This window comes from Lathamus discolor, chromosome 15 (assembly GCF_037157495.1).
Source record: "Lathamus discolor isolate bLatDis1 chromosome 15, bLatDis1.hap1, whole genome shotgun sequence".
Lineage (NCBI taxonomy): Eukaryota > Metazoa > Chordata > Aves > Psittaciformes > Psittacidae > Lathamus > Lathamus discolor.
Genome location: NC_088898.1, coordinates 1,871,202 through 1,898,202, shown reverse-complemented (window position 1 = coordinate 1,898,202; position 27,001 = coordinate 1,871,202). Strand labels below are relative to the sequence as shown.

At 35.8% G+C, this 27,001-nt stretch overlaps 1 protein-coding gene across 1 annotated transcript; it reads left to right on the top strand.

Moving 5' to 3' along the window:
• Positions 1–1,108: 1,108 nt before the first annotated feature.
• C5 (complement C5) lies at positions 1,109–26,748 on the top strand. Its single transcript, XM_065695256.1, has 41 exons — positions 1,109–1,242; positions 2,219–2,411; positions 3,291–3,453; positions 4,056–4,126; positions 4,731–4,822; positions 5,791–5,873; positions 6,217–6,307; positions 6,625–6,730; positions 7,459–7,585; positions 7,927–8,042; positions 8,275–8,475; positions 9,050–9,253; positions 9,728–9,937; positions 10,117–10,266; positions 10,826–10,955; positions 11,266–11,331; positions 11,927–12,127; positions 12,767–12,857; positions 13,286–13,362; positions 13,992–14,131; positions 14,798–15,019; positions 15,568–15,628; positions 16,159–16,248; positions 16,505–16,717; positions 16,859–16,934; positions 17,777–17,936; positions 18,363–18,458; positions 18,578–18,749; positions 19,441–19,646; positions 20,398–20,550; positions 20,904–20,966; positions 21,784–21,865; positions 22,480–22,531; positions 22,704–22,806; positions 23,410–23,484; positions 23,579–23,684; positions 23,875–23,961; positions 24,328–24,417; positions 24,923–25,006; positions 25,818–25,956; positions 26,232–26,748. The coding sequence occupies exons 1-41, from the start codon at positions 1,178–1,180 to the stop codon at positions 26,359–26,361; spliced, it is 5,037 nt and encodes a 1,678-aa protein (XP_065551328.1). The 5' UTR covers positions 1,109–1,177; the 3' UTR covers positions 26,362–26,748.
• Positions 26,749–27,001: the final 253 nt, after the last annotated feature.

The window sequence follows — 27,001 nt, the reverse complement described above, 5'->3', positions numbered from 1 at the left end:
AACTGCGACCGTTTTCACAGAGGTCCTTAAATATATCTCTTCTAATGGGTTGGGGCTGTGTTAGTTTGGAATCTATGCAACTAGCTGAAATGTAGGCTTGAAATTCAGTATCCTGTGTCTAAAATGTAGGGAAGGAGCGTAATTATAATTTAAAAATATTATTTCAGAGTATTGTTAGACTTTTTAAGTGTTTTCTGATGTTCCTCATTCTTTGCTTAGTATTGCTTCTATGCCACCTGTGTAAACTTGCTGTTTGAATTCTCGTTGGTATTTAGGAATAGCTATTTGCAGTATTTTTAATAATATAAAGCACCATATATCTTACAAGAGTTTATTCCATCTATCGTTACTTCCTTTCTAGTTTATTCTATTAAATAGAAGCCCAAATTGGCCTTTCTGGAATAAATATTGATCAGAAACAGTTTTGTAAACGGCCTTCCCGTAAAGGTTGGCTGCAGTATTTGTTTAAGCCTCAGAAATCTTGCACAACTTTAGTTTAACTTTACCTGAACTTACTTGTTGAGGGCCTGTGGTTAGGTATCGGCCATGCAAAGGTTTTGTTACCGATGGGTTCTTCTGCAAATGTTGTTGAAATTAGTACGTGTAGGTGTATTGTGCCCTCATGTTTTCATATTGGGGTTGATCTATTTACTTACGGAAGTCCTCAGGAGGTTGGAGTAATGAGGACTACAAGTGGCTAAAAGAAATTGGCAAGCAAAGAGTTATTTCACAACAAAAAACCTGAATCTTGTGGTCTAAATGTAACAGTGCATTGTGTTTGGTACAATTAAAATGCCCTTTTTTTTTCCTTCAGATGCAAATTCACTATCATTTTGTTTAAAATTGTTTCCTAAAGGACTAACAAAATCTAATTTTTTATTTATTTTGTTTTGAGGGTTTTTTTATGATACTTCTGGAAATTATTTCTTTTATGTATCAAACAGAGAAAGATAGGGTTGACGTAGGTTTGCTCTGGACGGATTTAAAAGTTGAAATCCTAAGTTTAGCTGTTCTGGCTTCCTTGAGAGAATGCAATGATATTCAGTAAACCATGACCTGCAATTAATTATTAACTGTGAGTGAAACGCATTGGTGGCATTTCTGTTCATCTACAGCAGAAGCCAAACGCAGTTCAGTCCAGAATCATTAGCATCTATGGTTTGCTGTCATAGACACTATGATGGTCTTAATATGTTATTTTGTTTTGCTATTTTCTGGAACATCTTTAAGCCAAGAGAAAACGTAAGTAAAGCAAATACAGAACTTACTGGGAAATATTACTTGGTTGTTGTCTGCTATTTTAGGTAAATACATACAGAATTTTAAGCACAGCCAATACAAAAACGCACTTTCCAAATTGATGCATTTTCACAAGCAAAATTCTCACTAGTGTGCATGGTAGAAAAAGGACTGATGTTTGTGGAATTACTGTATTTGCTGCCAAATAAAGAGGTAGAGTCATTACATGGCACAAGATAAACATGCAGAAAAGTTAAGCAATAAAGCTGGTGCTCTTTAGCTTTTCTGTAGTGCCTGAAGGCACTTTGCTACAGGTTTAATGAAAGCTCTCACCTAAATGTGTAATTTACAATTGAACTTAGCAGTGCTTTTTTGATTCTTACCTGCTGACAGTGGTATATAGAAAGCAGCCAACCCAAGTGCTTTTGGCATTTCAGAAAAAGAAGCAGCACATATAAATGCTTTCTTCAGCAGCACTTTGTATTATTTTAGATGTGTTAAGTGGTCAGGTACTAAAGCCTGGCTTGTACTTTTGTGGAATGATGCACACTTCAGTTTATAAAGCACTGAGGAAATTAAAGCAATCCATAAAATATTTAGTTGCATTTGTCTTTACTGTAAGTTCCCCATTCATTTCAGTCAGAACTTTACTACGCAAGTGTACTGTTTGGAAGATTAGTGCTTCAGGGTTTAATTTGGCAAAAGCAATAATTATTTCCATGAAAATAGCTTTTAGCAGACATGGTTTTGTGCATTTGCAGAATCAAATCCATAAATATTATTCTAGCTAAGCTGTTATTTGGTAATGTTACATTACTGTTTTCATAACAATTATTTTGGCTGGGGCTCTACTGTTTTAAGTAATGTCTCAGAACAACTTAACCTGATTGTTTGCTTTACCAATGTGTACGTAAGTGAATTACAAACAGAAGTAAGAAATCCATTCGTCTTTTTTAATTGGTTTCTATTCCATATGCAGATATGTCCTTACAGCACCAAAGATCTTCCGAGCTGGGGCATCTGAGAAAGTTGTAGTTCAAGCTTTTGGTTATGAAAAAGAATTTCCGGTCAATATTGCCATAAAAAGCTTTCCCGATAAACTTGCCGTTTATTCTTCTGGCCATGTTTCTTTAACTCCAGCCAACAAATTCCAAGATGCTGTAACTTTAACAGTAAGGAATTCAGACTTTTCTTGCAGTGTTTTTATTGTCACAGTTATAAGTGTTAAAAATGATTCTGGTAAGTTCTCAGTTGATTAATCTGCGAAGGGAAGCCCAGCACCCTGATATCTCAGTTACCCGTATGTAGGTAATTTCATTTTATTTTGTCTGAAATTAAAATTACATTGGATAAAAGTAGTGTAAAGGAATGTCACCAAAGTTAAACATATAATCAAACTGTTTTAGAATTGTTATCATAGTTACAGAAAAGTAAAAAGGGTGAGAATGGAGAAGTGTTGAATGTTTACAAGATATGTCAACTGAATGTTCAGAATAAGCCACAATGGTGACGAAACCCAGGTTCAAGTCTTGTCTGTGAGTAAAAAGCTCCAAACAGGCACAGATTTTAACATAAAGCTTTATTTAACAGATTTATTTGAAGCCAAAAGTGCAGAAAGCTTGAAAGCTGGTGATCAAGAAGGTTTTACTTGGGGTGATGCCTCCCAGGAGGTGCTTCTCACCCAATTTTCAGCTAAAATAGGTATTTCACCAAACTTCCAGCCGTAACTGTATTGTGGCTGAGATGCATCGTGTGTGCACATCTGATAATTTATATTCTCGTAACTTCATAACTGGGCTCTGCACTTCGCTGTTTTAGTTCTGGACATAAATAACATGGTAAATTTCAAAATACCTGTTTGTACTTCAGATCATCATCTGTGATATAACCAAGAATAAACCCCTGTGAATGTTGATTGTTTTATTTAATGATAGTCAACAGCAAAATAGTAATTGCTCTTCAGATACTCTTCTCAACAAGAAATTCTACAGGAAAAAATACTTGAAAAATATTTGAATATTTTTTTTAAATCTTTATTTCATCTCCCCCAGCTTCAGCCAACAGATCTGCCAAGAACGGAGAATTCAGCCAATTATGTGTATTTGGAAGCTGTTTCTCCACATTTTACAAGAGCAAAAAAAATTCCTGTTTCCTATGAGAGTGGATTTCTTTTTATTCATACGGACAAACCAGTTTATACTCCTGATCAGTCAGGTAAATAATGCTTATTTCTCTTGGCTGTTATTTCATTTCTTAAAGTCTGTTGACTTTGCCAAGGAATTAGGATTTAAATGTCCTTTAGGCTCTTGTTTATGTTGTGTTGCCATCAGCTGCTATTTAATTTTTTAATCAGCAGAGCAATATTTTAAACCATTTGATCATGCTGTAGAAATGACTTGCTTCTCCCAATCTCCTGTCAGTCCTTGCCCTCTGCACCATAAATGACTAATCAATGGCACAAAGTTTGAAAGATTTTCCTGGGAATATGTTAAAAATATTTATAAAAAAATGGTGATGGAATTGTTTGTTTCATGGAGATTGAGCTCTTTTCTTACCAAAGTGATGTGCTAAGATTGCGATGGTAAAAGATTATATTGCACTGCAGTGGTTAAATGTGAAAGAGGAGTGGTGCAGGGTCTCTTGTTGCTAGCATGAACGGAGACCGTTTGGACACCATATTGACAAAAGGTAAGAGCATTCTATAAGTATTATAAACTTAATTAGTATGGATGAAAGATTGGGGGTTGAGGTTTTTGTTTCTTTTTTTCATCTCTGTAATAGTACGACTTTGAGATTTATTGTAATAATTCTTACAGTGAAAGTCAGGGTTTACTCTCTGAATGAAGAACTGCAGCCAGCTCGGCGAGAAACTGTCCTAACTTTTGTGGTAAGTTGTAACTGAATTTAATATCAATATTCTGAAGATGTAGTTAGATGGCAAACCATTATTGCAATCAATACTTAGTATAACTATTAGGTGGTTTTGCAGGTAGCCAGTTTTATTTTAAAAGAGTTAAAACTGACTTTGCACAGTTGGATAGAAGTTTTCAAGTCCCAGATCTGAGGTTGTTACAGAATGGAAAAAAAAAAATGTATATATATAATTTTCTGGGGAAAAGATTTTTGAGGGCATTCTAATGATATATGATTTTCATACAGTGCTTTATTTCATTTAAGATATAAATATAATCAGTATACTGTATTTTTTTTTTAGCCTTTAACAATAGGCTTGTTATTACAGTAACTTTCTAGCAATTTTAAGCATTTTTTAGTATAACAGCTTTTAATTGTTGGAACCACAGTAAAATGTTTTACCAGAATTTCAGTCTGAGTTCTTTCTAAAAACATTTGTGTTTTCATGTTATGAAGTGGGCAAAACTCTTAGAAAAATTACAACCTTTTCAGGCTGTCCTTGAAATCACAGAATGAAGTTTTTTCCCTTTGATAAGAATGGTCTGTAATTGCTGATTCTTTCCTGTTACTCTTTAAAGGACCCTGAAGGAGTAAAAGTGGATATTATAGAAGAAGAAGATTTTACAGGAATAGTTTCTTTTCCTGACTTCAAGATTCCTCCTAATCCTAAGTACATTTACTTAATGCTTTTGGAGAATTATTAAGAGCCTTTTCTTAAAGACTGACAGTGTCTTTTGCTTGGTACAGAGTGTGCATGACTTGAAACTTGGATATTTCTAACATTTCACATAGTGTGTGACCATGGTATAAATAAGGAACCAAATATGACCAGGTATTCTCCTTTCCAGTTGATTTCCAAAGCCAAGTGGGAAGCTTACTGTCTGCCTGTTCAAATACATATATATAACCAAAGAAATGATAATTAGTCATACCCTCTAGCTTTGATTTTATTATCAGGGAAAATGACAGCATTTTTCACTTACATTGAGCGAACTTAGCTATGGCACAAAACTGGCAGAGCTTAAATGGAGGTAGTATGTAAATTAAGGCAAACAGAATCAGGTTTCTTTGAATGGTAAGTTAGGAAGATAAAAACATTCAGATATCCTCCGCGCACTGAAGTTCTGTGGGTTTAAGTAAAGCAATTTGAAATGAAGCAAATGCCTCTTGAGTGCTTCTAGAAGCAAAGATCAATCATCCAAATGATGATATTTCAGGTACGTGATAACGTACTAATCCTGCTCACTGCATCGAAACAGAGTTGTAGCCACAAGCAGGCATTTGTTTGGCCTCGGGAGTGGTAATTGGCAAGTGAAAGAAGCTAGTAAATAATGTCTCAATGACCCTGGTTATATTTGTAGTCTTCAAAATGTGTCTCTACTTGAAATCAAAAAGTTCTGACGATAGTCATAAATAATGGCATATTCTTTTCCAATTTCTTTCAATGCTTTAAAATAAATTTCAAAGAATTATGAAAATAGCAGGGCAGAATTTTCTCAAAGTAGGCATAGAACGTGCAAAAACTTGGTGCAGAATTTTTTTCTTTAACTATTAACATGAAATACTGTTAAGTAGTAATATTATTTTTACCTTAGACATTAATTTTAATCTCAAAAAATGTGTATTTTCATTTTGTAGGTATGGAATTTGGAAGATTGAAGCCAAGTATAAGAAGGATTTTGTAACCTCTGCTGTTGCAAAATTTGAAGTTAAGGAATATGGTAAGGTGTGCCCACGTCAAGTAACAGCATCAGTTCAGCTAAGCAGTCATATTGGTGTAAGGCTGTCTTAATACAACCTGTCTCTAAAGAGAGATATTCTTTAGTGTGCTGTATCATCTCAATGTATTTGCACTGATGTAGAATGTAGACCAGGGCAACTGCAGATAACTTAGGCTTTAGAACTTGTGCTTCTCTGTGGATAGGCACACAGCTATATTTATAATACAAATCACTTTAAACTGACATGATTTTTTGATGGCTGTACAAAGATGTCTTTCTGAGTACTTCTGGCTTTATGTATAAAACCACAGCTAAGTGGCTTTCTTTTCTACTCAATTTTCAGCAATGCCAAGCTTTTCCATCGTCATAGAGCCAGAAAGTAACTTCATTAGTTCTGATAAATTTGAGAACTTTAGGATTATTGTGAAAGCCAGGTAAGGAAATTGGGCTTTGATTTCTAAATGTGTGTGTATGTCTCTTTCTTTTACCTGAAAAGTGATTCTCCTGTGCCCAGAAGTCTCCTCTTTTACTTTCTCAAGAAGCCCTGTCATCATAATCCTTTCTGCTCTGTAAAAGAGCTAAGGGGCCCCTTCTAAAATTCTTAGAGCGATTATTTTTCAACAGACACTTTTAAAGCTAAGCAGACATTTGTTTTCTGTCTCTTGCCTAGAGGATTACTCTTCGTCAAAAACAAATGCTTCTTTGCAGCCATGAAAGTAATCTAAAAGCATTTCTATTGCTTTGTTCTCAGCTATTTTTATAATAAAAAGCTTACAAGTGCTGATGTTTTTCTTCGTTTTGGAATAATTGAAGAAACTGGAAAAAGAATGATGCCTCGTGCCATGCATGTAACTAGGGTAAGAAGAAGAAAGTCTGGTTTGCGTAGATTTCATGTGCTTAGTTCAGGACTGATCTAATTCCACCGAAGTTTTCCCATTAAATTTTATGAGAATGGCTCCAAGCTCCTGGTTTGCATAAACAGCTGTTCTGTGTGAACTTTAACTATGTAATGCTGTTGTCAGGGTCACAGAAATGCACTTCAGAATGAACCTCAGAGGCAGCATCTGAGACAATGTAATTTCAGCATGGTTTAATTACTCGGGCAGGCTGTGTGGTTGAAATGTCTATGAAATCACTTTTATGCTCTGAGTATTTTGTAGGAAAAAATCCTTATTTCTTTCAGAATAAATGAAAGAAATCTATTAGAGCCAAACAGATCAAAATTATATTGATGTAGTATGGAGACTTCACCACCAGTTATCCCTCCATCATTCGTTCTGGCCTTTTTGATTTAGGCGTTAAAGAATGACAAAACGCATTACCGTTCCTCATGTAGTGAAGCTTTCTCTGTTACTCCAACCTCTTGTTGGGTCTGCATGCAGACTTTGCAATACATGCCAAATGGCTGATTAATTATCAGTCATTTTAGGGAATAAAGAATTCTTCATTAAAACATCTCCACCTCTGATTTTCTCTGAAAATAGTTGATGAACAGAAACATGTTAAAGTTAGGATTTGTATATTCTGTATCTATGTGTTATTTCTAAATTACTGACTATAAAGTAATGAATTGTTTAATTTCCAGATAGAAAATGGCATTGCTGAGATCAATTTTGACTGTAAGAAAGCAGTGAGTTTTATAGGGATTCACAGTCTAGAAGAATTGGATGGGTCATATTTATACATTGTGGCATCAGTGTTGGAGTCGGAAGGTAAGCTGCTTTTTAACTGATTTTTTTCTTGGTAACATCTCTGCAAATGGAAACAGAGCTAGCAGAGAAAACGGTATGGGTAACTTTCCCAGGGTCAGACTTTCCTTAGTGTTCAGAATTCCTTCTTCCAAAAACTTACCAGGAAGAACAGCCCATCTGTCACGGTAACAATGTTAGGGACTAAATGGTACTGTTTTTCTGCTGTTAGTTTCATAGCAATGCGAGGGGCTCAGTCTTTAGATGAAAGGACTTCACTGTAACAGACAGGTTGTGCTGACCTTTGAAGGCAAGTGGAGAACACACAATGTGTGGTTACTGAAAAGAGCATAATATTTTGTTAGGTGGCCTCAGCGGTGAAGCAGAATTTTCTGGAGTCAGATTTGCTGTATCTCCTTACAAACTGAGTTTGGTTGCTACTCCTCTCTTTGTGAAGCCTGGACTTCCATTCTTCATTAAGGTTAGTTAATATAAGCAGAATTGTTGCACATTACACCATAAACCCCATAATGCAGAAGCCTTATTCATATTTTTTTTTGCATGTTTCTGTAGTTCTTAACATTCTTTTAATTTCCGTTAACCTTTTACATCTTTTTAACTTGCTATTGTAGAAGCAGCTTAGCAGCTTGAAAGTTTTCTCCTTTCAAAATGCCACCACTGATATAAGGAATGTTCTATTTTCTGGTGAACAGGTGCAGGTGAAAGATACAGTAGGTGACTTTGTTGGGAAATTGCCTGTAACTGTCACTGCAAAATCCTTTAGTGAGCAAATGGATGAGACTGAGTTGATACCAGAGGGCTCAGAATCTGGGAGAAGGAGAACAAGCTTGAATGATGGAACTGCTTTGTTTGTTGTTAATATCCCATCTGATAGCAAAGTACTGGAGTTTCAAGTGAGTTAAATCATTAACTCATTTGTTTGAGGGTTTAATTCTGTACTTTTGTGAATGTGTAACACAAATTGGGAGATTTTACACTAACGAGTTTATAAACTTAGAGACTATTATGAATAATCAGTTATGAAATGCAAGTGCTATAATGCAACATTACTTACCTATTGAAGTATTTATTAAATTATTCTGAAACAAAATACCCTGATTTGTCACGTCTATTTCATAATAATTAAGCAATTATTTAATATTTCAATCTAGGTTTGTTGCGAAATCTCTGAGAGTGCTTCCCTCACTACGCAGGGAGACATAGTGTTAACCTTTCCTGCTCTATTTATGTATGTATGTGCTTCTAAGCTAACATTTTATGTCTGACCTGATATTTATGGATTATTTTATTGATGAAAATATGAATCTTAAGTTGGTTTTTATTAATTGCTTTAAAAATACGTTGCAGAATGCTTTTAATATTGTAACTATTTGTTAAGTATAATTCTGTACTTAAGCTATTCAGAAGTCAGGACACATGGGTTTTTTTATACTAAAAACATTTTCAGACATCATATTATTTTTTCAGGTAAAAACTGCAGATCCTCATCTTTCAGATGAAAACCAAGCAAGTAAAACCTATGAAGCAAAAGCTTATTCATCATTAAGTCGGAGTTATCTATATATTGACTGGGCTTCCAACCACAAAACACTAGAAGTAGGGGATGTAATAAATATTAATGTATATCCACGTAGTCAGTATAGTCATAGAATACACCACTACAGCTATTTGGTAAGTAACATATGTTTCCACATAAAATGTTGAATTGTGATTTACTATGTGGTGGTGGATGAAGAACCTCAGCAGTCAAGAAGTATCTTCACCTTAGAATATATGCAGCTCAGACAACTGCTCCTTCCCTATACAGTCTGCCAGTCTCAGAGCAAAAAATTAAGTCTCATGTTTAAATTTCCATGAAGTCTCCATTGCTTTGAATTCTCATCTGACATATTGTGGGATTGAGAACAAGTAGTGCCAACCTCAGGAGCTGATTCAGGAGCTGAAGTACAGGGGAAGAGAAAGATGTGCAGAGGCAGTACTTCTTAGGGGATGAGGGAAAGCTACCTTCCCTTGAACTAGGCCTACTGGTCGCAAATGCATTTTTATGTGTGTTGTATTATATCTAAATGCAAATTGTTGTTACATGGAAGAACCATTTTAAATATAAAATTGACTTTTTTATTCTCCATAATTTTTCTGTCACAGATCACATCAAAAGGGAAGATAGTAACCTTTGGAACTCAGAAGAGAATTAAGGATTTGGAATATGAACATCTGACTTTTCAGATAACCCAAGAAATGGTTCCTTCAGCACGTCTTATTGTTTACTACATAGTCATGGGAGAACAAACTGCTGAGTTAGTAGCTGATTCAGTTTGGCTGAATGTGGAACAGAAATGTGGGAATAGTCTTGATGTGAGTAGCAAAATAGGCACTAAAACTTGTGGGTGTGCATTCATTTTATGGGTAGATTTGAACTTGGATTTACAAAAGTTCTGTAACAATTCCTTGCTTTATTGAAGTGTCTGCCTTCAGATGGATCTGTTTCGGAACAACGTGCTTTTAAATTACCGATATTTGTTTTAAATTTCTAGATCAAGCTGCAGTCAAGGAAAGAGATCCTGAATCCAGCAGAAGTTGTATCGCTTAATATGAAAACACAATTCAATTCCTTTGTTGCTTTGTCATCTATTGACAAGGCAATATATGGAGTCACAGGAAGAGGAAAGAGAGCAATGGAAAAAGTTAAGTAGTAGCTGAAAAAGAAAAGTTGCTCTTTGTTTCATGCTCATATTCTGGTAGCTATTATGTTATGCATTCAGTAAGCCTGAAAATAGGCAGAAGAGCAATTCAGAATAAAAGTTGTTGGTTTAAACAGTTCAAAGTTATAAACAGAATTAATTTACAATAGTTTGATTCCTATTAAAAATAAATTATAGTTTTAAAGGCAGATCTGACCTGTCTCATTGGAACCCTGCATACTTGGCCAAAAATAGGTTGCAGTGTTAGAGAGCTCCTTCATCAAGGAGGCCTGGAGACTATACTCTCGTTAGTTCTTTCTATAATCTCTTCAGGTTATATTTTTAAGGCATACTGGTAGAATGATAAGGAAAATGTTATTATATTCAGTGGGTTAATGAGTTTTTCAGTGCTTGAATTAGCTCAAATACTGCTAAATAGTATTCTCCAGTGTTTTGAGAGGAGATCTGCCAGACTGAATTGGCCTTTCTGCAAGTCTAACTCATTCGTCATACAATGTATTACATGTTTTAGTTAGCTGCTGGTGTTTTTTTTTTTCCTCAGATAATGCTACAGTTGGAAAAGAGTGACCTTGGGTGTGGTGCTGGAGGAGGACAGAACAATGTTGGTGTCTTCCGAATGGCTGGGCTTACGTTTTTAACCAATACAAATGCTGAAGATTCAAATGAAGCAGGTATATCGCTTTGTTTTAAGCATTCAGTTATGGAGTCCTGTTCTGAAATACTCTATTGTGACTCCCAGTTATCATGTTGAAACTTAATTAAATTGATAGGGAATGCATATACTAATGATTCTTGAGGGAGGAAAACATTGTGACTTGTGAATCAGTTACTTTAATGGGAATGAAAGTACTTTTATTTAATTAAAATAGTAAAAAGAAAGTCTCCCAAATTTGGTATGTGATTTGATGGAATTATTTTGAAGTGGACTCTGCTGTTACGAAAAGGTCATGTCTTGTACATGTTTGCTTATTTTTTGAACAGATGACACTTGCAATGAAGTTTTAAGAACCAAACGGTCTGACTTCAAGGAGAAGATACTCAAAGAAGGTGTTGGAAAAAACATTTTAAAGTATATAATTATGAATAAAAAATCATGTCCATTAGAAATCAAGAATTTGAGTGTTTGCTTATGACTTGTAATTATTGTTATTAATGCAATGTGGTTGAGAGGGACTGACAAATATGGAAGATGACTTTTGAGAGGACCCTGTTTGTAAAGGTTCTTACCCATATGCTGAATTTGAAGTAAGCAGATTTAAGTATACATTGAAAACACAGCAAGTGTTTAAGGTCTTCTTTTTCTGGACAGACATAGCCTGAGAGCTCACAGTACAACTTGTAGCAAGCAACCTTTCCCAGTGGCCACCTGCCAGGGACCAACTCTTACCAGAAGAGCCTTTGACTGTTAAATCTTAAAATGTAATACAACTTTTCTTATCTACTTTATATTTTAAATTCAGAATAGTAGTGATTAAATGTATGTCACTGTTATTTAAAAAATGGCAAGCTTAACCTCATCCTCAAATCTGGCCTTCATTGAAATTCCGCAGTTTTTAAAAATACCTTTAGTATAATGAGTTAAGATGTATTTGGAAATAAAAACTTCATCTCACAGAGCAGACTTATTTTATTCTTCTTTCAGTATCCAAATATGGACATCCAGAAATCCGGAAGTGCTGCATGGCTGGAGTCAGAGCCTATCCAGTCACTGAGACCTGCAGTGACAGAGCTCAGAGAATTCGGAGTAACCAGAAGTGCATCTCTGCATTCAAAGATTGCTGTGAATTTGCAAACAGGCTGCGGGACGAAGAGCCTAATAAGCTTCTGATATTGGCCAGAATGCGTAAGTACAAGAGTTTTAGCTCTCCTGTGGACATGTAGTGAAACACTTTGAGCAGAAATGGATAAATACAGAGTTGACAGCTCTGTTAATGTATGAACCACTCACTATTACCTGTCAGAGTTATTCCAGAAAGCATATTACCCATCTCCAAAAAACTTGCTTATATGCTTCTGAAGAGGACTAGAGAGCAGTTCTGTATTCTGTTAAGAGCTATATTCTATTCATCCTCCTTTAGAACAAGCGGAAGGGCTGTAAGAAAGCATCCTTGCCTGTGAAGGCAACTTTTGTACTAAATTTTTACCCATGCCCACACCAGCCAATGGGTAACACCTCAGGAAAGATCAGCGGCAGTGTGAAATTTCTTGTCACCCATTGTCTCCCTGTAATTGCTTGATAACAAGGTAATCTGTCTGGACAGGTATCCATGTGGGTAAATAGATGAGGTGCAATTAACATACACTTTCAGGGTATTCAGATACTTTTTTTTTTTTTCTTGCATCAGGAGTGACCTAAGGCAAATAAGTTACACAGTAAGTTATTTCTTGTTGTCACAGGAGAAAAATATAATTATTTTGAAGCTTTTGGTCATTGGCAGGTGGTTTGCTTGGGTTTTTTACTTGCTTTATTTATGTTCTTCAGATTTTGAGACTTTCTTGGAACTGGATGAGGCAGAAGTTCGTAGCTACTTCCCTGAAAGCTGGTTATGGGAGGTCCACCAAGTTTCCCCAAGGTACTACTCTTCTCAAATCTATTATCAATGCTTGACTTAGTAATAATTTTTATAGGAAGTAAATGCTAAACTTGAGGTAAGCTGAGGAGCCCTAGTTTTACCCAAGATGTGTGCTAAAATGTAGTTTTACACAAACTCTTCCTGCCAGTTTCCCTCCATGCAAGATGTGCTGTCTGGTGCCCAGATTGTTGAGTCCTGTTTCCTTTCACTTTCGACCTTGCTAAACACCAGCTTCTGTCAAGTCAGCTAAAACCAAGTTTATTCAAAGAAAAATCCACAAGTCCTGTTTTCTACGTATGCCCTGATATCTTGCCTGGCCTAAGTGTTTCTTAGATGCAGGAATTGCTCTGGGTGTACTGTATGCTTTAGTTAGGTGTTAGCATGTGGCTATTGATATAGTAAAAGTGTGCTAATGCTTCTGAACACAGGTCAAAGACTCTGTCTGTCACCTTGCCTGATTCACTAACTACCTGGGAAGTACAAGGTGTTGGCATTTCTGATAAAGGTAAGTAGTGCACCAAATTAAGACTGTAGCTAAGAAATTAGGGAGCTTTTCCATTTGGAGTTTGCAGAACATCTCACTGTAGTTGACATATATATTCTAAAATGTTCATTTTCTGGTTGATAAACAGGCAAGGAAAGAATCAAAACATATATTTTAGAGAAAGGAATTGACTTAGTTTCTTGTTATGCATGTAAGTGGCTGGGAAAACAAAACATGTCTTTGTGCTCAATAGTCACCCATAATAAATTACTAAGGAATATGAGAACAAATAGTGAGTGACTGGCACAACTTTACAGTGTCCTGCTCTCAATAGCTCAGGGACTTGAGGGGAAGAAGAAACAAGTTTTCCAGCATATGTGGTAGTACAAACAGTAAATTTTTCACTTTGAGAAGAAAAGGAGAAGAAGCCCAAAGAACTGGAATGTCAGCCAGTATGTGTGAGAAGTGGGAGACAGCAACTTGGAGCAGGAAGCAAGAGCCTGGGCACTTCTTAAAGGCTTGGACAATTTCATAGTACATATTGAAAAGTAAGTCACCAGTAAAGGTGACAAGTATGTGAAAACCTTTTCAAACTTGTTTATCACAAGGATGGGTAACATAACTTGCTTTTATGTTTTTAATATTCTTAGGTATATGTGTTGCTGCACCCCTGGAAGTGCAAGTGGTAAAAGATATCTTCCTGAGCATTTATGTTCCTTATTCTGTGGTGCGAGGAGAGCAAATTGAGTTAAAAGGATCAGTTTATAACCACAGAGCTTCTGCAATTAAGGTAATTTGTGGTCTTAATGAGCTCTACAAAAAGAGCAACATAATAAACTAAAACCTCATTTCCCCTGGGAGTATCCAGTATAAACAAATCCTTGGATTGGATTTCTCTACTCCTTCATTTAGTGTTATGTGTGCTTTATGTAACTGTATAACAGTGAAACCTAATCATTTTATTTCCAGCTACTTCACTGATTATAATGTTGTCCTTGCAGCTTTGCCTCAGGAAAATTAAAATACTTTTTTTTTTTTCTATTCCAATTGTTTGGTCACAGTGTCAAAGAGTGATGGTTTTTTTTAATAACTTGCTCCAGAGCTTGCAGATTACATTGGCTGAGGATTTAATGTAAAAAGGACTATTTTAAAGGAAATACATGAAACAGAAGTGCAAAATTAATACTGAAAAAAATTTGAGGAAGGTATGCAAAGGTGTCTGCATGAAGCAGGTGTGTGCCTGAGGCCTTGTGTAAGGGTTCCCTGGTGTTGCTAATGAACATTTGTTAGTGTGTCTCTAGTGCAAGTAATAGTAACTGTGAAGGTAGCAACACTTGCTCACTTTAAACAGAAAAGTACTGTTAGAATGCTCATTATAGTATTTAGTGGCTTTAATATTTCTCTGGTGGTGTACCTGTCACGGAGGTGAAACATTTAAAATCTTTAAACATTTCAGTTCTGTGTTAAAATATCAGCTGGAAATGGAATCTGCTCCTTTGGAGATTCTGCACCTACTGGGTCGAGAATGCACGGTTGTAACCTTAAGAATCTAGATGGTGGTTCTTCATCCCCAGTTACATTCAGAATACTTCCTTTGGAATTAGGTCTTCACACTATCAACTTTACATTGCTGACAGCCAGGAACAGTGAAACTGTGGTTAAAACTTTACGTGTAATGGTAAGGAAAAAAAACAATATTTGTAGTGGTTTTGAATTTCATATTGATTTAGTCACAAGAAATAAAAATGTTTTAAATCAGTATGTAAATAATGACTTATTTTAATATTATCAGAATCAAAAATACTATATTGAATTTGCCGAGATGTATGCAGTGGAAAAATGCATGACAGTATTTGAGTATACACATTTTTTTAACCTTGATTATAAGAATTGTCAGATTATATATATAAATAGTTTATAACTTACTAAGCAGGGAAAATACTGTGTTCTAAATGATTTGGTTTGGGTTTTCGAGTGCTTAAGCATGCTTCGTTGAAAGACACATTTTTGTAACGTGATACTTTCCTAAGCTTTTATTTATATCTTTCACTAAATTTTCTCAATAATTCTGGGAGATGGAACATAAGTTTAAATGTACATAGAATAGACATAGAACAGTAACATAAAACTCAACTACAGAGGAGTTTTAAACAGTTGTTTCAGCTAACATATTTAATTAAGCAAAAGTGTTTTCACTTTCTGCTTCTTTCCCCTGAATGATTTCAGCCAGAAGGCGTTAAGAAAGAACTTCATTCAGGTTTCACTTTGGACCCACAGGGTGTTTATGGTAAGAGAACTGATCACATACGTCTTTACTTTGTGTATCTTTTCATGGTTTTTGATTCATGATGATCAAGTTTTCTGTAATGTGAAAAAATTGGCATTTCTCCATCCTGAAATCTTCTCCATATGTCCCTTCTAAAGATTTCCTGTCCTTTCACGGACTAACAAATCCATCTCAAAACAGCCAGTCTTTCAAAAACAGACTTGATTCATTTCTTAAAGGAACTTTTATATGTATCTTTTACTGTGATAGACCATTAAGCTTTTCTCAGTGTGCTTGAAAAGCAGTTAGCAGGTGCTTTCTTAATGGAAATAGAATATGTCCTCATTAACCAGAGATGAATCTGAAACCACAAAGTTTAGGTCCAGATCAGTTGGGTTTTGGTTTGGTTCGTTGTTTGTTTTTTAACAAAAAAGGCAAAAGAAAAATTGAAGTGTTTGCACTCAGTCGTAACCTTAAAATCTGGCCATTATGGCTGCATCATCTATTGGTTTAGACTGTGCAGTTTGACATACCTACATTTTCAATTCTAGGCTCAATCAAGAGACGACAAGAATTTCGATACAAAATCCCACTAAACCTGGTCCCTAAAACAAAAATTGATAGAAGTGTTAGTGTCAAAGGTAAATGAAATTGAAACTTCTATCCTGCTGCATATGTACTTCATGTATGTAGGTTCTTTTTCTCCTATTTATATTTGTTTAAATTCATCTGAATTTATTCCTAGGTTCTTCTTTTGAGAACATGCTTGACAAAGCACCTTTTGTGCAGAATTTTGAGTATTTCCTATAGAAAGATTGCTTATCAGTCAGATTCTGTCCTTAGATTCACTTTCATGATCTCTCATTTAAGTAAACCTTGTTTTTTTTCTTTCCACAGGGCATTTCATGGGTGAAGCAATTGCCACAGTCCTCAGTCCTAGTGGTCTCAGTATTCTGGCTAATCTGCCAAAGGGCAGCGCAGAAGCAGAGTTGATGAGTATTGCCCCAGTATTTTATGTGTTTCACTACTTGGAAGAGTCAAATAATTGGCATTTGCTGGGTCCTGAAACCTTAACTTCAAGAACTCAAATGAGGAGGAAGATGAAAGAAGGTAGAAAAATATAGCTGCTTCTCTTGCTTCAGAGTTGTAGTGCATAAACCTTGCTGAGTGAGAAAGATAATATGTCTGAGTGAGGAAATATGATATTGGTGTAAACCTCATAACTTACTTTCTGCCTAATATATCCCTTAGGAATTGTGAGCATATTGTCATTCAGGAATTCTGACTTCTCATACAGCATGTGGAAGAATGGGCAAGCTAGCACGTGGTGAGTTGAAAAGGTCTTTTGATTAGAAAAGGCTTGTTTCACTCCTTTGCTTTCATACTATCACTATTTTTAAAAGACTGATATTTCTGGTAAGCATGAGAGGTGAGCTTGATCTAAATGGTGCTTGAATAGTATCTGTATATTCTATCCTGAACTTGCTAAATCTCTTTTGTTTATGTCTGTAATTCACACCATTACAACCAAGCTGGGACAATAGTTAGACATACCCTAGATAATTTGTAGGATTTTGCTCAGTTCTAAAACCTCTTCTTTGGGCTTGGAATTCTACAAAACATCTTAGTTTCCTGCAAAAGTCAAGCTAAGGCAAAGTTTGTACCCCATGTTTGAAGAAGGAAAGCAAAATACAGGGCTGTGAGCAAAGGCAAGATAAACATACCTCTTGTTCACACAAATAGGATCTTTAAAGGCTATCCAAGAAAGGGAAAGTACTGTTTAGGGAAATCAGTATCTGCCATTGAAAATTAGGCAAAATACATGATCACTGTCTTGCCTTTCGGAGTGGCAAATGCAGTTGGCTTGTAGAAGGGAGCACTCTTCAAAGGCATCTTCCTTAAGTTCTGTGTGTATGGAAAAGCAATCTTCTGGTGATGTCATGAGTTCAGAGCCTGAAGCATAGACATTGATCCTACTTTAAAACCGATTATTAGTGATTGTTGCTTATTTGTTAAGTTGAATTTAAGGCTCATCTGCAGTATTTATTTGAACTGTGGCAGTGTGTAACATAGCTAAGTTATAATCAGTGCAAATGGGGGTCTGACCTCTAGCAGTGTGGTAGGATCTGCTAATCAAAACAAATATGATCTGTTTGATTTCCTTGGCAGGTTGACAGCTTTTGCTCTGAGGATTCTCGGACAAGTTAATCAATATGTAAATCTTGATCAGATTTCTGTTTGTAATTCCCTTCTGTGGTTGATTGATAACTGTCAAATGCCAGATGGGTCATTCAGTGAATTTTCAAATTACCAACCAGTGAAACTCCAGGTATGAAACCCAAACGTTTTTTGTGTGTATGCAGTAAAAGCTGAAGTCCCCAGGAGGTAATCTGTGTTTTAGCAATGCAAGATGTTTTAGGCTGCACTTCACCAGAACACCAATTCCAGACAATCTTGCAAACCTTTGTTTTCCCACTAAAAGTGGCTGCTTGCCACCCATTAATATTAAAAAACAATAAATTGCTGATTTTACAATATAACAGTCCTGGCTTGCAATAACTTTATATATGTTGGGTTTTTTGTTTTGGGTTTTTTTTTTTACAAATAAACTATTACCACCAGAAAAGTCAATATATTTTCAGGATATTTCTTACAGGAATGTCTGTTTGTCTCCTTAGCTAAACTGGAAAAAGGTCTATTTATTGAAATTAACTGTTGTTTCTATTTAATTATATTCTCCTGTTTGATTTTGTAGGGTACCTTACCTAGAGAAGCTAAAGAAAAATCTTTGTATCTCACAGCATTTTCTGTTATTGGAATTGAGAAGTCAATTCAAATATGTCCTACTCAGGTAAGTAAGACTTTTATTTCTGCCAGTGGTCATGTTCTGGGATTCCAGTTTCTTCATTTTCTCTTTAACACTTGTTCGAAGTCTGATAGCTGGAAGCTATGGCCTCTTCATCTTTTCAGAAAATCCATGATGCTAAAAATAAAGCAGGAGATTATTTGCTGAAGAATGTGCAATCTGCTCAGAGCCCCTTCACTATGGCAATAACCTCGTATGCTTTAGCTCTTGTGGATTTGAACCACCAAGCTGCACGAGCAGCATTCTCTGCACTGAAGAAGGAAGCATCTGTCATAGGTACAACGAAATTCTCTTGGGCTGTACTGTATTTGGCTCTCAAGCTGTTCTTTTAGTATTGTTAAATGCTGTAATGTGATGGCGCTACTTGGAGAGTGAATTTCGGTGACACTTGCTTTGGCGTAAGTGACATTTCAGTCTTTTGTGGCCTAGTATTTTTGCCAAATTCAATCCTGCTTTCAGCTTCTCAACAGTGTTATTTCATCCCCTGTTGTATCACACTTGTTCTGTCTATAGCCTTTCCTTGTATGTAGGTGTCCATAGTGGATTACTTTTGTGTGCCCCCTCATCCTTTTGAGTCCCCTCTTTTCCTTGGCTGAGAGTGGAATTTGTAGTCTCTTGTGAATGGGACTTGAACTGTTCTCTGCCAAGCAGTGATTCCTACTGGAATAGAAAGGCTTTGAAAGTTGGAGGTGGCTAATAAAAGACAATCTGTGTTCCATTTGTTTGGCCACTCTATCACTGGTCAGGACAAGCAATATTTGGATGTTTTGCATCAGGTTTGCTTTTCATCGGTTTCTAGTATAGACGTCAGACTTACTAGTGTAGAAGTATATCTTCATCTCCTGTTAAAGGCAGAGTGAGTTCCTCCCTTTCTCCTTGACCCAAGTAAGCAGAACTTCAGCTTATGTAGTGTGGAGAGAGCTGTAGCTGTGTTTCATTTTGAAACCTTCCTGTTATACTGTTGTAGGTGACCCTCCTATTTACCGGTTTTGGAAGGATACTCTCAAATCAGTAGACGAGCATACTCCCAGCTCTGTTACTGCACAAATGGTTGAAACCACAGCATATGCCTTGCTCACTACTTTGCTAAGAGGGGATAAAAACTATGCTGATCCAATCATCAAATGGTTGTCTGAAGAACAAAGGTATGGTGGAGGATTCTATTCGACTCAGGTGAGCTTTTAAATATTTTGTTCTTGTTCTTCAAGTCCCAAAATCCAACATGTCTTAAGAGGGTAATATTGAATGACCATGTTCATAACCTAAGTGTCCTCTGTATGGGACAACTGACACTGTTACGTTGATAGTCTTTGGGAAATATGACTTCTTCTCATGAAGTCTGTTGTAAATAGTAATTTGCAAGCCGATTCCACTGACTTCAGATGTGCTGAATGAAAAGAATCACAGGAGGAAAACTTTTCCCGAGGTTTTTATAAACCAGAATATTTCATTTCATGACATGATTGTTCTTGTGTTCCAGAAAAATGCAACACAGTGTAAGAAAGTATGATTTTTTCATTGTAAAAACTGTGTTAGCATGCACGAATAGACTAAAGTTCAAGAGAGAGCTGCCTGATTTCCAATGCCCTATCAACTAGTGGTATTCTCTAGGATATTCAATTCATGCATCCTCCCTTTCTTAAAACTATTAAAAATCTATGAAGAAACTGATGAGTGCTGTGTTCTATTACTCTTTGCTTGCTCCCTTTTTAGGACTTGTCTGCATTACTTTAAATTGCACAAATATGTCTGTAAGTACGGTGTTAAACATGTTACCACCATGTTAAGGGTACTGCTGAGACACTGCTAAGCTGTTAGTTACCATTATTTGGGATCATTTAAATGCCAGAAAATAAATTGCTTTAATACATTTTTACTTCTTTTTAATTTCTGGAATTAATTCTTTATAACTGATTTCTGGCAGGACACAATTAATGCCCTCGAGGCCTTGACTGAATATTCACTTCTTATCAAACGGCTTAATTTGGACATGAATGTTAAGGTAGCATATAAAAACCATGGAGAACTCAATGTGTTTAAACTGACAGAAGATAACTTTGTGGGAAGAACTATGACAGTGAGTAAATGGTATCACTTGAAAAATGAAAGCAGAATTCTTTACAACTTCTTAAATAATTATTTGAATGTTGAAATTACTACTAAATTAGCTTTTTCTTTTAATAAACTAGTAGTAACTTGGTATAACAAATGTTTAGGGACTCATCTGTTGAGTTTAATGGATTTTACTACCCATTTACATTATCTCTGCTTATTTCTCTGTACTGTTTTTGTAGAATCTCTTTGTAGCATAAAACCCTAGTATGTATTTAAAATGTCGAAAAGACAAACAGATTATCTGACCTGAATTGTTGCTAATACTGCTATCTTTATTCGTAACTTACAGCTTTGTGTTTAACATCCATCCTTTAGGTACCTCTGGATGATGACATATATGTAAGCACTGGCAGCAGTACTGGCGTAGCTACAGTAAATGTGAGCATGCAACCAAACTTCTTAAAACCAAATCAAACTTCTCTGCTTTGTAACATCAGTACTGAATAAGAAACTGAGGTTTCTCCTAAAGTCTTCCATGCGTCGTCCTTACCCTTAGACTGAAGTGATGGATGTGATTATAGCTATATTTTAGATTAATTATGAGCCATGTATGACTTATGCCTAATGAGAGAGGAGTTGTGAAGTTTCTTCCTTTTCATCGTAAGATTTCTGTTCCATAAATCTTAACAGATGATCAGCTTAGTTTTAATGCTCATCAGTTGTTACTGTCCTTGGACAGCCAAACAGGGAAGACCTAAATTAGTGATCAGCTTTAAGAAATTGCTCAATTCTCTGTTATTCTGGTGTTTACTCTTAGTTCATTGAGGAATGTCACTAAAAAAACTGTTTTCCTGCAATATTTCAAGGAATACTTTTTGTGTGTCTAAATATTAAGCTGGTGTCCTGATATATTTTCTTCGTATCTTTCATAACCTCTTTTAACATCAAACTTGCATTTGAACAGAGCATATTCCTGTGAACTAGTATTTATATTCATAAATGCCAGGAGTCATTTGCATGATATTTTTAGTCCTGTAAATAAGACCACATGAGTGGTGTGGTTTTGCTCAAGAATTCCTCATTTCTTTCTGTGCTGGTAATTTGTTTACTGTGCTTTGCATCCATCAAAGCTCCTCATGCCTCACAGACTTTTTTTTACTGGTGTTATGTTCTCCATATTGTGTTCACAGCTTTATGCCAGCTTTGAGGACTGTTTACTGCTTCTGTTTTGTCTAATTTATTTGTATGTCTGTAGGTGAGGACAGTATATAACACAATCGGAACTTCTGAAGAGTCATGTAACTTTGAATTGAAGATTGTTCCAAAGAGAGATGATGGTAAAGGATTAATATGGTTTTAAATATTACTGCTCAGGTCAGTGCAAGGGAGGGAGGAAAAAGCCTCTCACTATCTTGAACAAAGTGTTTCTAATTAAGAATGAAACTAATAAATTCTGCCACTTTCTAAATGCAAAATTTTTAGCCCTTCTTAAAAATATTGCCATTCTGTGGATAGAATCTATTTTAAATATATTTGTTAGGTACGTTTTTACTCATTTATGGAAGAGTTCTTGCAGCTGGGGGAGTGAGGAATGCAAACTTTTAGCAGAGGAAAGAAATATGATGGGGGAGCTTACAGTGAATTCTACAAGGCACTGAGAGTTCTAGTCCAGTTACAACAGAATGTATAATCACATTCTGAGCTTTTGCCATGAAGTAGCTTAATAAGGTAAGCACACATTAAATTACATTAAGCCTTAAAGCTGTCATTTCACCTGAATTATAAGTGTAATGTTACTTGTTTGTGGCTAGGCAATGAGTTCCTGTAAGAACAGCCAACAAAACAATTAAAATCGTTATCTTTCAATTATGACAATGCTTTATGAGCATTTTGGATTGCTGCTTCTGAAGAGTTATAAAATTACTTATTTAACTCTACTTGCTATGAAAAGGTTACAGAAGAGAAGAAGGTGAGCCACTGGGGCGCTTAGAGGCTTGTGCGAAGTAAGTGCAGTTGATGGGATGGGTGGGTGGTGGGGTTTTTCCTTTCCCCGGTGATTGAGCCAATGCTGTGGTCTAAATATTGATAGAATTTTCCTTGGGTTTTCCTGGGATCACATTTAAAGTTTTCTTTTTAATTTCAGTTTTGTTTAATATCAGTTTTAATCTATTTTAGGTATAGGCCTGGTGTGAGAGAGCCACAGTCAGGGTCTGCTCATGCTGTGATGGACATAGGTTTGGTTAGTGGATTGGAAGCAAATACAGATGACTTAAATACTGTAAGTATTTAAGAGAGTATTAGAGAACATTTTTCTTCTACTGACTTCTTTTGACAGAAGTAATATATTTGCTGTTCCATCTTTTCATCTGGGCTACCTCTGTTGTTAGACAAGAGCAGATAGAGAATGGTCATTGCCTCTGTTAGGCCAGTGTGGCAACCCCTGGAGGTGCTGTACCTGCTAGTTGTAAAGGGAACGCTGTTGGTATACACACCTAAGTGTAAGCTGGCAAAACTTTAACTGAATCTTCACTGTAATGCTGGTGTTCATCCAGCTCCTATTGACAAGCATGGAAGTTTTGGTTAAAGGCAATTAGAGTTACAGGATTTAAATAGGATGCTATACATGTAGTCAAGTATTCTTTTACGGACAGTTAGCTCGTTAATCCTTTATTATCTTCATGTAATGAGTGAAAAGATAATTTCCTTAAAAGAAAACAAAAAAAACAAGTGGGAGTGTGAGCATTATAAAGAGAGAACTCTAAAATAAGGTTTTTTTACACCTCAGAATTATGTTAAAGCTACTGACTGCAAGACCTTTGAGATCATCTAAAAAAGTTAAACTTGTTATAAAAGACTTTTCTCTGCTTTTTTCCCCCTACAGCTTGCAAGTGGCGTTGATCAATTGATAGCAGATTATGAGATAAAAGATGGGCATGTTATTCTGCAGATAGACTCTGTATGTTACCCTTTTTATAATTGTAAGCACTACCTTAACTCTTTGGAATAATTTTGTTTCCTTTAGAACTCTTTAATTTGTGTCTTTCAAATAGGTACCAGCTAATAATTTTCTCTGTGTTGGGTTCCGAATAAGTGAGCTTTTCCAGGTTGGAATGCTAAATCCTGCCACATTCACTGTGTATGAATATCATGCACCAGGTATGTGTTCCATGCCTTTTTTTGTCTTTTAACTCTTTATTCCTTCTTGAAGACTCATTTTTCCTCCTTCAACAGCTTTTTAATCTTTGTTAGTTTAAGCTTGGGTAACTTTTGGCTCACAGAGTTTCAGTTTTGATTCTTAGACTTTGATTTTCTGTAGGTATTTATTATTTCTTTTTGGATCTTCTAGATAAAAAGTGCACTATATTTTATAACCCCTATGGAAATGAAAAACTTGTGAGACTCTGTGAAGGAGATGAGTGCAAGTGCATGGAAGGTAAACTTTAAGGTGTTTTCCCATTTCACTTGGTGAGAAAATGCAGTGCAGTGCTTTGGACAAAACCACACTAAACACAAGGGAAAAAGCCCTAACAAGAACATAAGCTGTTGTCCTTTACAAATCTTACATTAGCAAAAAACCTAAGAAGTGTGCAGTATGATCATGGATGTCTGACTGGATTAAGCTCAGGTGATTGAGGGGGATTTTTGGATTTTAAATACTAATTTTCCAGCATGCAATCCCGTAATCCTGGTGTTTCTGTTACAGTAGATTATCCCAAACAGGTAGAGAGATTTGTGGTGTTTGATGTGAGGACATGTGGTGACACTGTCTTAACGCTGGCTTTTTTCTTTCTCAATGTAGCTGAGTGTGGTAAAGTACAAGACAGACTAGATCGGTCAATAACTGCTGATACCAGGAGAGAAGCTGCATGCCAGAAGGATATTGCATATGGTAATATTTGAATTGTCATTACTTATTTCACATGCTCTGGCTGAAATGTTTACTTGTTTACTACTGCTGCAGAAGATTTTGTTTCAGTTAGATCTTTAGTGATTAAAATTCAGTAGGTTAGACTGTGGTGTAGAGTGTATGAAGGTGACATAGGAGCAGAGTAAATGAAAGTCACATAAACCAGGGTTATCACAACAGTGAGCCTGATCTGATGAGTTCTGCTAATGAGCACCATGTTTCTCTTTCTTCGTACTGTTCTAAGGTGAGCATCTGGCTTTGGGGTCAGAGGAAGTTTGTCAGACATCAGATGAGAGCTTCCATTAGATTAAAGCATGGGTAGAACTTATTAATGTTTCTTAGCCTACAATGTATAGCTATAGTCACTGTTTTCCCAGAAATTAGTATTGTAAAGGGACATTATGTTCCACATCTGAGCATGTGTAAGACATTTAGTGTGTGTTGCAAGAACAAGAAATAACAAAGTTTATTTTGTGTTGTTCTGCAGTTTATAAAGTGAACATTTTATCTCGCAGTGAAGAGGGTTATTTTGTAAAGTATTCTGCAACTCTGCTGGATCTCTATAAAAGAGGTGAGTGTCATGTTCTTCATCCATTTAACAATTTATTTAGAGTAAAAGCTGTTTGGTTGAGACCACTGAAGCAGCTTACAGAAATTAGTAGTCAAACCTGGTTGTTTCATGAGAGGAGAAAACTGCAGTCTTAAATACAGCCTTTGAGAATTCTTTTGAGCCCTGAGAAGTCAAGTCTTTGGTGGTTTTAAATAGCTTTTCTATATTAGAGCTGTTGTTAACAGTCCCAAACTGTAATCAGTGAAATGTCCTTTATGGGACAAAACAAGGTGAACATATTCTGTAATTAATTAATAAGGTTGTGAGCAGTTGTGTAAATCTCATTCATTTCACAGAATGCTCTCCATTTCTGTATATACAATGATCAAAGTTGGGGTAGTGTGTAAGGGTATGCCATACCTTAATTTATCTCAGGTTTTTGCAGGTTGGGCATGTTTCTGCTTCCGGGAGAACGGACTTTAGGGTGTTCTTGGGCACTCACTGTCTCACCCTTGGGAAAGGTGGCTGCTCATAGATCCTGTGGAACTAAAGCTGATATTCACTCAGTTTTCCTCTAAGCACCCAACATGTGCTTATAATTAGTATAAAACCATTAAATGTGCATGAGGCTTATTTACCATTCAGATTTAATTTTTCAAAGCTTTTATAAGAAGCATGTTTTATAACATCACATTTTGCTGTTATACAACTAGTGTCAAATAGATCCCTCAGCTGTTCTGTACTGTAGAACATTTTGATGTTTTCTGGCTAATTTACGAGTTAGTGGAAGTTCTCTCTGTGATATTTTTCAATTCTTGACATTCTACTCCAGGGCAGGCTTTTGCTCAGAAAAATAATGAAATAACCTTTGTTAAAAAGAAGACCTGTACAGATGTTGAGTTGAGCCCAGGAGAGCAATATTTGATCATGGGAAAAGAAGCCTTGAAGATAAGTGTTGGTTACAATTTCAAGTAAGTCATTTACCACCAGAATACACAGAGATTTAATCTGTAAGTGTGCTGTGAAGTGGCAAGTGTTTGTATGTAATAATTCTTATGTAATATAGAATTGATATAATTTTTTACATGTTAGTTCAACCAATAGCTACACAATGTATTTTGAGATGTTTACATTGAAAGCAGGATTATGAACACAAAGCAAGTAATTTAATATTGTAATTTTTCCTGTTTGATGTTTTCCTCCCCAAATCTTGGCAGCAAATGATCATTTCCTGCTGTCTTCTTAGATTCCAGTATCCTTTGGACTCCAGCACCTGGATTGAGTGGTGGCCTTCAACTACAGCATGTACATTTTGTCAAGAGTTTTTGAATACAATGGAAGATTTTGCTGAAGATCTCATGATCACTGGCTGCTGATTTACTGGTGGAATTTTGTATTAAAAGATCAAATCTCATATCTATATATATCTGTATATATAAAAAATCCTCATCTGTTCAGTAATTCTGTCCCAAACTTAAGATTCATTAGTACTTCATCTTGAAAAATGGTCTTTGCTTATATTTCTTAGCCACGTTCTTATAACATAATGTTTAAAGTATGATTTTTAGGCTTGGATAAGAAAATAACACAGAATACTGCAAAGACACTTGAGGTCAGTTGAAGTGGCTCAACTGTAAAAACAAACACAGAAGTACTGTCCTGTGCCAGAGTAACACTCAGAAGCATTGAAATTTGATGTCTTATTAAAACATAACCCTTCTTTATTAAAAAAAAGGCAAAAAATAAAATTGTTTATCAAATCATTTTGTTACAACTTTAATTTCCAAGCAAATTAAAAAATCTTTCTAAGCTTCTACAACAGGATCCACATATTAAGGACAAAAACCTCCCTGCAGCCCCAGTTCCTTTATAGTAATTATTTTAAATGTTCACATACCAACTCCATCAAAGTACTATAGTGCAAGAGTGATGGATGACAACAACAGACTCTGCAAAGAGCTGTGCTGAATCCAGGTACTCGTGACTCCGTTGTGCCTCTTTAGTTCCCTTAGACCC